The sequence below is a fragment of the Choristoneura fumiferana genome, chromosome 17 (assembly GCF_025370935.1).
Source record: "Choristoneura fumiferana chromosome 17, NRCan_CFum_1, whole genome shotgun sequence".
Taxonomy (NCBI): domain Eukaryota; kingdom Metazoa; phylum Arthropoda; class Insecta; order Lepidoptera; family Tortricidae; genus Choristoneura; species Choristoneura fumiferana.
Window position 1 is genome coordinate 18,752,699 of NC_133488.1, and position 13,492 is coordinate 18,766,190.

The window sequence follows — 13,492 nt, forward strand, 5'->3', positions numbered from 1 at the left end:
CCTTCTTAAGTAAACCCTCATTTATTACAGAAGAGAGATCTAATATTATACTACCTGTTGCCCAGGGCTCTGTCTGCGAAGAATTCGCTTATCGCTATCTCGCGTAGACTGCAATTTAATGGGATAAAAACTAACCCAGTATGTAATTCGCTGGGCCTTTAACTATCTCTATGCCAATTAACATTTAACTCGGTGCAACAGATTAAGTAAGCATAAAGAGGTAACATACAACAGACAGCGTATTTTTCGAATTTATAATATTATGATAATTATGAACCTTTTGGTTGTTTTAGTGTTTACGCTGCGCACCTCTATCTGTGGAACGAAGTTTATTCCTAACACCCCACACCATTACTAACCACGAAATTATAGTTGTATCGCTGAAAAAGCTTTAGTAGAATTAACCCTGTGGCTGAAAGCAATTCAGTCTTTGCCTCGCGTTCGATGACACCACCCGTGCCGCCATTTTTGTAAATTTTCCCGCGTTATTTCGCTGCGTTCAAGCGAAATATTAAAAGAAACATTCAATATTTTCAATTTTAAATTGGTTACTTATTTAAAGCGGTTTTGTGGATTTAATTCAGTTTATTAGTGTTATCAATGTCCATTAACACTCGGACGTTCACATGACACTGAAGAAGACGATATTTAAATCGATTATTAGATATGTTGTGACATGTCATATTTTATGGGTCACGTCACGTAATGGGAATATTTATACGATTTTGTAGTTAGTGTTTTGATAGTATTATAATGTACTATTGTTTACGTACAATACTCCCTACTTATGAAAAATCATGCACTCAGATAGTTAGTTCGATCTAATGTCACTCTTGTTGCCGTACTTTTTATAGAATTCGAGCTTTTATTGGAGTTTTCAGAATTAATCGGAAGGTAAACTGCATATTTGCTTTTCTATAACGTGGGTATTAAATGGAAGACATTATTTTAGCGCAATTATTTTGTTGGCTTTCGTACTCCAGAATTCCAGATGGAAAACTGATCCCTTCGGGATGGCCCGTAACGTGTGTCTGTTTATCTGTCCGTCTGTTTATGTTTATACCTACTTTGCCCCGAATTAAATATAATGAACCGGATAACTCACGTTTTAAACCGATTTTAGCTCGACATGTTTCAGGCTAATCCGTAGCCCTTCCTCTTAGGAGCAACGCGACTCGGCGTCTGCTGTTTCATATGAGTGAGTCTCACGGTAGTTTCATGTTCAAAATACTTTGCCCCTGTAAAACTTACACTAAGTCGATTTTTTTAATGTATTTACGCATAAAACCTACAATACCCACATAGCAAATGAAACTAACAAGCAGCTAAGTACGTCTCCTTATCATAAACACTTAACAATAGAAACTAGATAGCCATAAAAAATATCGCAACATATTCAGCCGACTACTTTCCAAAGCCCGCATTAGTGAATAAAAACTAAATCCAAGGTGTACTTTTTAATAAATGAACAGATCAAACCAACAATACTTTAGAAAGAAAGAAAGAAAGAAAGAAAAGTTTATTTTGGCTCCAAAAATGTACCACCTAAAGCTAAGACTAGAACTAGCACTAAAACTATGTTACTAGGTGACACAGCAGGATACCAAAAAGGGTCTCCACTCAGCATGTGTTGCCGCACATTATGTGCAGTAACGCTGGTTTTCTGTGGAGCCCAAAAACTACTAATTGTCCAGTTTAAAACAAAAATCTACCCAGTGCCGGCGCTGGGGTAGGGCAAGAGAGCGGTCGCACTAGGCGCTAATAGCAAGGGGCGCCACTTTCCAGTTACCAGTGCAAAATAAAATTATGGTGGTGCCTTTTGAGAGGTGCGGAAGCGGTGTATAAATCTCGCTCTATCTTAATCAAGGGCTAGAACCGGCGCTGAGCTCTAAAATTAAAAAGCAAAATGAAAATCAAAGATGGCGTTGAAGAACTTACAGCTCTTCCAACCTTTGACTCGTGACATGGTGTACCACCACCGGCAGGGGCCTATGAAGGCACCTCCCACTGCTCTCTCAAGAAGCATCTCCAAGAGCGCTGAAACCCTGGCTACTGCTAAATCTGGTAAGTCTGGGAATACAATAGTTTCGGGTTTCGTAGTAGCCCTGCTGGATCCTCCCTTCCAATGCGTCCATAATGGTGAGTTTTCACCGGCGAAGCGAGATGAGAATTGAAATTTGTATGGCGGCGATCGCGGCGGCCCGCGGCGGGCACGCGAGAATGCAACAAATTTAAATTCGTCGTCGTCGTCTTGCCCCGCCTCATCTCGCCTCGCCGGTGGAAAATTACCTAAATGGATTTTTCCCGTCTGCACGCCGCCTATAAAGCACCTCATATAAAATAAAAAAAAACTAAGAACAAGTAAATAAGAGCAACGACTTGGCCCTTAATGCGATTTAACCCAAAAAAGTGTCGTAAGAAGCTGAAGATACGCAACTGAAGTTTTGCAGCTGATTTTATGTTCCGACGTATTCAGCTTACTTATCTGATAGATTCATCATAAACGCGGAAATTATGTGACTGAAGTTCGTTGCCATTACGTCTGCCATGTTGTTTTAATTCTTCTTCCAAGTCGCTGAACTCGTAACAGAGTAGTCGAGGCAGGCTGTTGAGGATCAGTTGTGAACCTTCATGACAATTATCCTGGGAATTTTTCACTATTTAGTTGGGTGGTTTCCCTTGCCACGTGCTGATGATTCGGTTGCGATGATTGACTTACCTACCTAGGTAGGTACTTACCTACCTACTGGTGACGCCCAGAGGCCGTATTGCCAAAGGTTTCTGACACTCAAAATCGCAATCAAAATGACAGTTTTTGTATGCGAAATCTAAATATGTCATTTAATTTTGATTGCGGTCGTGAGCGTCAGAAACATTAGGTAATACGGCCTCTGGTCACAATCACAACCCTACGCTATCTATTATTATTATTTTATCGAAACATTAATTCAGTATTTTCTTATTATTCGTTTATTTTATGTTGTAAAATCCATATTAGGTTATTTACTGTGCCCTGCAGAGGCTGGAATGGTGATGATGTTGATTAATAGTAATTTTCTCCAACTAGCTCGGAAATGTTCTCATTACTTAATGTTGGAAAATCGTCCGGGAAGTCCTTCGTTATATGCGTTGATGCGATAATTTTTTTTTTAAAGTGGCATTATTTCCCGGACGTGTGAACCAAAAATGTATAATATTTATGTTTACTAATCCTATAACTTTTCGTTTAATTTATTTTCATTACTATATTGTATGTGGAACCAAATATACGATTCGTATCTAAAATATCGTAATAAGCACACCACAAACTCCTAACTCGTAGCGTAGCATCTTTTATCAGTAAGGTTTATTTTTATTACTGTTAAAGTGTATTTTGTTTAGATTGTAGGTAGATTGTTATATTTATAAACATATTGTGTCGAATAAATATAATGTTTTCGTTTTATTTTCTCGCATATTTGGAGAAAAGCAGTATACAGGCCTCGGCAGGAATGTCATTTCGTGGATTTGTATCTATTGATTTGATTTCATTTCAAAACCATAGTCCTCCACGAAATGACTTTTCCCGCCCTCTGCAGTAATATACTATTAATAAATCAACTCTATTACCTAACAATATCATAATTTAATAATGTAATGCTTTACCAATAGGTATAAATTTACATAAAAAAATATTTTGTTTTAGGAAAAGAATTAAAGGCCCGCAAGGCGCGAAGTACGGAGCAGCCCGGCGCGGCGGGCCTCATCAAGGGCTCCAGCTCGCTGGGACTCCCAGCACTGGGCAAAACCTGGGGACGGGATGACGACAGCCTCAACAGCCGCTCCAGAAATGGGAGGTAAGCCCTGGCCACATCATCATCATATCAACGGTAGGACGTCGTCTGTTCTACAATTTGGACATAGGCCTCCCCCATAGATCCAGATTCCAGTTGCTTCGTACACATTTTATCATATACATTTTATTCAGGCCGTACACATCCTAACAAGCGTTTTAATAACGTTAGCATGTACGGTCTGAATAAAATGCATGTAGTTGTAAACGCGCGTTACCTATCAAAACGCGCGTTAAGCGTTTGTCATCTGCAAGTACCGTAAAGCATGGGTGTGATTTTTAATTTTCGGCGCGACTCTCCTTGAAGACGGCCTTAGGTATTGATTAAATAATGACGGGGTTTGACGGCGCGGGCAGCGGTTGACCGCCGCTTGACTTGACCTCTGCGGCACACGCGATCCTTGCACTTGGTGAAATGTTCGTAATTAAATGCGTAGCTTAGGTAATTAATATACGTACGAGTGGCCTCTCACGCTAGTGTCTTTCCAGCTTTGTCGTCTTAGAGGACACTGACATTCCGAAGTAACTGACTGAGGTACAGTCGAATTCATTAACTTGTGAGCAAAAATTTTATCAAAAATATCTGAACACGCTTCTACGCCGTTAAATATAGTCGTGTTCAGATATTTTTGATAAAATATTTGCTCAAAAATACTTATATGAACTCTAAAAAGGATTAGTCCCTGTGACACTCTACTTGAATACTAGAATGAAGTATTCCCATCTCCTTCTGCTCTTAGTAGAGTTACAAAGAGATCGATACGGCCAAATTTACAAAAACATGTATACACTACTTTAGTCGTATTAACTTATCATTAAGAACGTGTATAGGTACATACCTACCTACCTATTTGTGTAACTATGGACGATATTTTTGTACTTGACTGTAGGTACATGTAAGGCGGTGTGAATACTATTTCAGATGTACCTACTGCCCTTGCGTCGACTTCAAAACAAACAAAAAACAACTAAAGTGCCAAAATCGTTAATTCTATTTTCCGATATTTTATTATTTAAATTAAGTGCGGTTTCACGAAACATTTTTTCCAATACAACCGAAATTATATATGTACTCTGTGACCGAAACGAGAACACAAGAAAATGACCAAAAATTTATGTTCATTTTAAGTATGTTCTCGTTTCAGTAACAATATTATATTAGGAAAACTAAACAACAAGATTTTAAGCTCTCCGAATTGCTTTCCACTCAAATTAAAACACAACCCTCCTTCGGACAATGGGTAAAAAGAACATTTGTTTTTCTCCCGCAGAATGACGGTGCGTATTTACAATTCAGATCAAGGCCGATAGCAATAAAACTCATTACCACCCTGAATGCTCGGAGTAGGTTAACCTTTTGCCTTTTTGTGTAGTCATCCTAATATTACATACGAGTACACAAGTGAGCCAAGGGAGCCAATTACTGAGATATTGTAGCTGCCACCTGGTTTCACCAAATGCCATATTTCACCAGTTGGCGAAGTTGATTAACTGAGTTACTTTAACAACCTATTTATTTTAACATGCTTGTATTAACTTCACTTGTATTATAAGTAATGGAATCTTTCAACTTGATTTTCAATTTTCACCCACTTTTTAGGGTTCCGTAGTCAACTAGAAACCTTTATAGTTTCGCCATATCTTAGCGTGTGTCTGTCTGTCGGCGGCTAAGCTCAGAGACCGTTAGCACTAAAAACCTGTAATTTGGCATGAATCTACATATCAGTCACGCCGACAGTGGTAAAATAAAAAGAAATAAAAAAATATAGGGTAGGTACCTCCCACAGACGTAGTGTGGGTATTTTTTTTCTCGACCAACCCTACAGTTTGGGGTATCGTTAGATAGGTCTTTTAAAACCATTTAGGGGTTGCCACGACATTTTTTCGGATTAGTGATCTGTTTGCGAATTATTCAACTTTAAAGTGAAAATTTTCATCAAAATCGAGCGTCCCTCCCCAAGTATATCAAATTTACAAGGAAAATTATAACGGCTACGATTTCTTGAGAATCATTAGTAGTTTAAGTGGAGCCTAAGGTATAAAATATACTTAAACTTGGAAGATTCCGTACACAATACGAAATCCTTAGAAAAATATTAAGTACTTGATTTTTCGTAATGGCTACGGAACCCTATCTTGGGCGTGTCCAACACGCTCTTGACAACACAATAATATGGTTCCATCGAGCTGATCTGGTGTGATAGAGTCGCGGGAGCAGACAAGACAGAAAAATTTAACCTAACTAGCCATGTTAGAAAGTCTGAAAACACAAAAAAAACGTGTTGTACGCCCATTGACACCGGATGAAGCAAAAACTGGCAACATTCATTGTGAAAGGAAATACGATAAAATTCTTCTACTAGTTGTGTTTTTTTATATTTATACTTTTTTTTTATTTGACTGGATGGCAAACGAGCAAGAGGGTCTCCTGATGGTAAGAGATCACCACCGCCCATAAACACACCAGGGGTATTGCAGATGCGTTGCCAACCTAGAGGCCTAAGATGGGATACCTCAAGTGCCAGTAATTTCACCGGCTGTCTCACTCTCCACGCCGAAACACAACAGTGCAAGCACAAGGTACCTTGCACAAGGTCCTTACCACCTGCAACTTGCACTTGTTTAATTAAGAAGTAACAGTTTATACAGCGAACAAAATGGTCCGAAATGGTGTTTATGGTTAAGAACAAGACGGAGTGACGTGTACGAGTAACCACAGCACGCAACACTAACAGCCACTTCAGCAGAACTAGTGAATCACTTGAGAACAGTTTGCTGGCACGCGATGCTTGACTCCTGACGCATAGTACTACGAATATTAGTTTGAAGTTGATTCAAACGAAAAAGATTCTTTTAGGAAAATTTGGAAACCATTAAAGTTAAGTTTCCCTTAAGTTAAGTTAAGTAACTTTTATTTCGGAATATGCATCCATGTTAGTAAAAAAACATAACCCTTCTTCGGGCAGTCGGGTAATAACAAAGATACTTAAAGGGATTAGTGAACTAAAACAATTACTTTGCTCACCCTTGACCTCATGATAGCTAGCAACGTCTATTATAGACGGCCGATCGTAAACTCCGCCAGATCACGAAATTCCTAGGCAATACTAGGCATATCGTGAAATGGCGACATTTCATGATATGCCTAAAAGTTGGCCAGGCATATCACGATGTGCCTGAAAAACAATACGGCAGATCGATTAGAGCAACGCATTCATCGATATTCCTAGCCGTGCGTGCGAAGCGAGCGTGCCGCGGCAGTGCCCGGCGAGGCGGCGAAGTGCTAAGTAGGACCGATATGGCGGCGTTTCATGATATGCCTAGGAATTTCATGATCTCCCTAAACTGACCAAATCATGAAATGGCGGCCTTTCATGATATGCCTAGGAAATTCATGATTTGCCTAAACGTCACTAGGCAAATCGTTAAACGGTGAGTTTTGAGCGATATGGCGGATGTTCCTTAGCCAATTCATGAAATGGCGCCATTTCGCGATATGCCTAGGAATTTCGTGATCTGGCGGATTTTACGATCGGCCGCCGATATATGCAATACATGTGTTTTCATGCAGCTCCTCCGCCTCCATACCGTAAGAAAAGAACACACAAATCCAACTCACCACCATCCCTGCACTACACCGACGAGTTTCGAACCTAACCAGAGTTAATCTTCAGAGTTTTTTTTTATTCGACTGGATGGAAAACGAGCATGTGGGTCTCCTGATGGTAAGAAATCACCACCGCCCATAAACATCTGCAACACCAGGGGTATTGCAGATGCGTTGCCATCTTAGAGGCCTAAGATGGGATACCTCAAGTGCCAGTAATTGCACCGGCTGCCTTACTCTCCACGCCGGAACACAAGAGTGCAAGCACTGCTGCTTCACGGCAGGATTAGCGAGCAAGATGGTGGTAGCAACCACAACCGTTCACCATGCTACCAGATGGTAGACTCGAAGGTCGCGGGTAATGCCTTATATGAAAAAGAAATCCTTTCAAATTAATAAGCTGGTTGAAGCCATATAAGCCAGAGGCATGTAGCCTAATTCTCCAACATGGGTGGATTCCACCTACACAGAAAAAAAGATTTTCTTAGCTAACAGTAACAAAAAAATTGGTGCTTGTAGCATGACTTGAGGGACTACAAAACTAAGGCCTACTAGTAGCTAAAACAGGTCAATTGGTGTCAAGTGTCCCATGATATTTATTTATTTATTTATTTAAAAGTAGTAAAAGTTTTTAGGATAGGTAAGTTTGTATCATGTCCTTCTAAAACGTAGATGGGATTAGTTAGCACAATCCTTCAAGACTTCTGGTCTCGATTTATAACTCTTATTACGTTTACAAATGTAGTGAATAACATTTTGCCCCTTCGTATCTTGCCTTCTCACCTAGTTTACTGAAGTTTCATCATCATACCTACCTTAATACCATTGACTATGACGGCGTCTAAGAGCGCCGTACTTAAATTGTTTATTATTATTATTATTTTTTAGAACTTTATTTATTTACACATTATGACTTATGACTAACCGATTGATTGATGACCTAGATAATTTCGCTGTCATCGCCATGTGAGGTTAATTATAATCCTAATATTCACTATGCACATTTTATCAACACTTTACTATCAATCGCACAATTTCTAGGTCAAATGTAATAGACATGATGTCTTAATCAGCAATCTATGAACCAACACTCTAACCCAGTAAAAATCCACTGACGCACAGTATTTATGTTTGACCTGATAATATCTTATAAATAAATATATTACAATTTTGTTATTTTGATTTTGTCTAATTTCTACGTAAATACTACCTATTATATTACACCGTACTTTGTTAATTTTTACTTGGTGATTATTTTAGTATGTAAATGTTAGCTCGTTAAGCGTGAGGCACAGGAATTATCCTAGTTCAGGCACACGTGTTACATAGATTTTAAGTGAAATCTTAGATGAATGATTGGTCTCGCGCGCTCGCTCGACTAGATACCGCGGGAACTAAAAACAAAACGTTCGTGAATGCGGCAACTCAATATTGTAGTGTGCGTAAGAACGGTGTAAGACAATTTGCAAGGATGCTAGTGTGCGTGACGAATTGTGTTGCCAGCTGCTCCACTGTTACCCGAATTATTGGGAAAATAAATTATTCTGTGGTCTATTAAGTTACTGGTTACAAAATGTATCTTGGGAAATACTTAAAAATTAAGAAGTAATTAAGAGTGAATGTATTAATATGTTTGTGTATAGGTTAGGCGTAGGTTTCTTCTTTAAAAAAATGGTAGGTATGATGTAGGTATATCAATGATCAGGCCTCACTTTTAATAAAAAAAAATATATATTTAACGACATTCAATATTTACAAATTATTACTGAAAATTCATGGACTGAGTCACCAACTAAGAAGTTTTGCATACTTAACACGTTGCACCTATAATTAAACCTAATATAATTTACAGGTTAATTAAAACTAAAATAAAAATAATTATTTACAAAATATACATACATAGGTAGATGCATACATACATACTTACATACGCTTGAAAAACATAACCCTCCTTCGGGCAGTCGGGTAAAAAGTTTTGGAGTCTTTAGGAATGATACACACGCACCAGGTTAAGACGTTTATTCCTTTTCACCAAGAGTTTACAGTTCGCATTACAGTAGTTATTTTACAAAACAATGTGCCACGGCCGCGAGTCGTAGAAGAAGAAGAACCTGAGAAAATTCTATTCAGTGTCACAGGCCATCTTGTCGTAACCGGCCAATCAACGTCGACCGCCAGGCGCGCGTGAGCGTTGATTGGTCGGTTCAAACCGTGGTGCACAGATAGAGATAATAATAGTGGCGGGATGATGCGGCGGCGCTGCTGGTCGCTTAATAGCGCCACAAAGTTAACATTTCAGGAAAATGGGTAGAAATACGAAAAAAAAATTTTTTTCTTTTCCCGTAATACCTAAGTAAATCAGCTGATCGGGCTTTTGACTGGGAAGACGAAAAACATTTTTAATTTTAAGACACATTCACCCCTTAATTAAATAGTGTCGGGTAACAATTTATACACCTTCAGTGTATAATATCACAAAGATAAACATTAAATAATATAGAACTAGGTTATGTATATATAATAATTACGTTAGATACTTAAATAAAATAAGTTATTAAAATTTATCATCATTTAATGATGATAACAATAAAATTCAATTTATTAAAATCTCAACCACGGGGAATTTGATTCTTGTGTACGCGGCAACACAGAATGGCGTTTAGGGTTCATGTTATTTTTATTTTGTAATTTCGAAATTATACGATATTTACTGATGGTATGTGATCCCAGTGTCCTTCTTATTTCTTGTAGTATTATTTTTAAACAGTTTCACTGCGAAAACTGGCATTTTACTTCGGTTTATGACCAAAATTTAACAAAAATTCGGGACATGCACATTACGCACAGTTTGCAACGCGACTGACTCGTCTCGGGCTCAGGTACGCCGATTTCGGCGTACTATTTGTTGCCGCATTTGACAAGTACGCCGGCGGTATCTAGTCGAGCGAGCGCGCGAGACCAATCATTCATCTAAGAGTGAAATATTGTATTTTATTATTTTGTACCGAAATTAATTTGAATAAATTTTATTATTATTATTTTTTTTTTTTTTATCATCCCAGCCTATATGCGTAGATATGTATACTACGTCCACTGAAGTTTACCAAGATAAGTAAATACGAACTTGTCCAATAAATGCTATGGAAGCACTTATGCAGTATAAATATCAGGACTGAAATGTTAATTTTTCTTTATTTTCTCATCTTGTACCCTAAGACCAAAGATTCCGGGAGGGAACACGCAATCTCAATTAGAAACCGAAGTCACGCCTTTTCCCAAAATTTCCATGCCAAGGATAATGTTCAATCAGCAGTCCGATTGACCTGCATTTTTTATCCAAATCCAAATTGTTTTTCCGTCACCACGCCCCATCAATTAGGCACACTAAAAGCGTATACTCGTACATATTAAACTATACTTACTGGCCGGCAAAGCCCTTGACATTTTGATGGCCAAGCCCGCACGGCTGTCAATCCAACGGGAAACTGTTAAATATTACACAGACTTAAATCGAACTGTTTCGTAATTCAATCGTTTCCATTCAGCGTTATCATCGTCGTCGTCATCAGTCCACTCCTGGACATAGGCCTCTCCCATGACATCAGCTCCATTTGCGCCGTTCGAGCTGCTGCTGCTGCTACTAAATCCAACTCAATTTCACAACATTATTGACATAAAAAGCACACTACATCACAACAAAAACACAGTAAAAACATAAATAGAAGAAAAGAGAAAAATTTAATAAATAAATTTCCCTTTTCATGTCTCTAAGTATAAAAAAGGCAGGGACATTTTGTGATTTTCGGGATTTTTAACCTGAGTAAACCCGGCGATATAATTGAGATAAAAAGTAACGCATTGCACATCCGGTGCGGTGTATTTTTTTACATGGTTGCAAGGGCGTTACAAGGACTTAGGACCATTTTGTTACAATAGGTATGTCTCTTTTTCCGTCTTTCTCTGTTTAAAACTACATTTTCTTTGTATCAATAAAAAATTACAGTAAAAAAAAACGCGCTGTAAAATTAAGTTACACATACAACAAAAACACAAAAAAGACATACAAAATAATTGAATAATTTAAGGATTTTCACCCTTGCATCACTAAGGTGACGGAAGTCAACACACACTCTCCGGACAGAAGTTGGAGGAACATCTGCTGGTCTGGTGCTTAACCGGCTCGTGGAAATAAATGTTTTTCTTTGTTTTTTTAATGTGTGATTTCAAAGATCCAGTTATAAGTTATATACCTACCTGCCATTGTACGCGCACGTTTTCGAATAAAATTGGCTTTTGCAGTTTGCAGTCATTTAAGGGCACATGAACGGGCGTACAACCTTAGCTCTTGTCCAATAGTTTTAGCAGTCGCTGTAACCGAAAGCGGCCAGCTCTCCTGGTCATATAATATTAATATATGTGAATATAATTTATGAATCAGGCGTTACTTTGCGGAGGGCCATATCAATGAACTAAAAGAATTTCCTTGCTTACCCGCGACCTTACGATAGCTAAGCTTATGCAAAATATGCGTGTTCACAGACGCGTTTCGAACTCAACCAGAGCTCATCTTCAGAGTAACACAACCGTACACCATGCTACCAGTTGTTAGACTAACAAAACCACACAGTACAACACAGTGACAAATTAAAACGGTGGTAAATGAATTGAATTAGTTGATAGTTGAGTGAGCGACGCGTCATTTTAAATTAGACAAGCTCTAATTAATTTCAAATCAGTTCTATTTTAGCGTGAAAAAGTAATATTCACACAAATAGAAACTTTCACATTTTTTACAGTATTACTAGATTCTCACGGATTGAAAAACCACAACACAATACATAATAAGTATACCTCTAAATTTATAAAGGCCAAGATCACAGATGTTATTTATAATACATTCGTAACTTAACACTTACCTACCTAGTTAGGCTTATTACGTAAATAAAATAGTTTCACGCAATAGAAGGATTACTACAAAGCATGATTAAATAAACAAAGATAATGAAGGTCGTACGAAATACTGATATGTTGTTCTATAAAGTTAGGCTGCAGATTTCTCCCGGGCAACAAAAAAAAAGGAATCGCCGATTTTTATATGGCATAATGGCATAGCAAAATACTAGTTTGGACTATTGTATTTTCACGGAATTTTAAATAGCGCTGACTTTAACATGGCATAATGATTAATGACATAGTTAAAGGAACTATCAGCTACCATAAGAATGGGTTAAGGTTGTAAGGCCAGCAAAGTAAGCGTGCTGTAACAGCAACAGGGAAAGCGCCAGAACAGAACAGCAGCGACATAGAAGGTTGGGTTAGGTTAGAACTGCGACCACAACAGCGCGCGAGCCGAGCGAGCGGAGCGAGCGTGCCTCGAGATCGGCCGTCGAAGCGCCTGAATCTTACTGCTGCCAATCGATGCCATTAACCGTTGAAGAGTTCCCTACCAGATTATTGTATTGTCACTACCAGATAATTGTATTGTCACGCAATTTACATAAGTACAGGTACCAAATTTCAAGTCAATCCAACCACTGGAAGTTGGTCGAATTTAACTTGCAAGATTTGATTACAGACAGGCAGACAGACAACGAAAAAAGCCGTGGTGGCCTAGTGGTTTGACCTATCGCCTCTCAAGCAGAGGGTCGTGGGTTCAAACCCCGGCTCGCACCTCTGAGTTTTTCGAAATTCATGTGCGGAATTACATTTGATATTTACCACGAGCTTTGCGGTGAAGGCAAACATCGTGAGGAAACCTGCACAAACCTGCAAAGCAATTTAATGGTGCGTGTGAAGTTCCCAATCCGCACTGGGCCCGCGTGGGAACTATGGCCCAAGCCCTCTTGGTCTGAGAGGAGGCCTGTGCCCAGCAGTGGGACGTATATAGGCTGGGATGATGATGATGATGAGACAGACAACGGTACAGGTGAAATTAAATAAAGGCTTGTAAAAAAGCTTTAGCACCAGAAGCTAGAATAAAAAAGGCTAAGATATATCTACAATTTATTACGATAATGATCTGTTTCTAAACATGGTGCCCACAACAGATAAGT

The 13,492-nt window shown here is 38.7% G+C and overlaps 1 protein-coding gene across 3 annotated transcripts in view; it reads left to right on the plus strand.

Moving 5' to 3' along the window:
* The first annotated feature begins 1,486 nt into the window (after positions 1-1,486).
* The window catches only part of Klp54D (Kinesin-like protein at 54D), a 35,905-nt gene continuing 23,899 nt past the window's right edge, over positions 1,487-13,492 (plus strand). For all 3 annotated transcript variants that reach the window (XM_074100763.1, XM_074100765.1, XM_074100764.1), the window contains exons 1-2: positions 1,487-2,064; positions 3,686-3,836. In XM_074100763.1, coding sequence (XP_073956864.1) covers positions 1,920-2,064; positions 3,686-3,836 — 296 coding nt within the window. In that variant the 5' untranslated portion in view covers positions 1,487-1,919. The remainder of the gene's footprint in view (positions 2,065-3,685; positions 3,837-13,492) is intronic.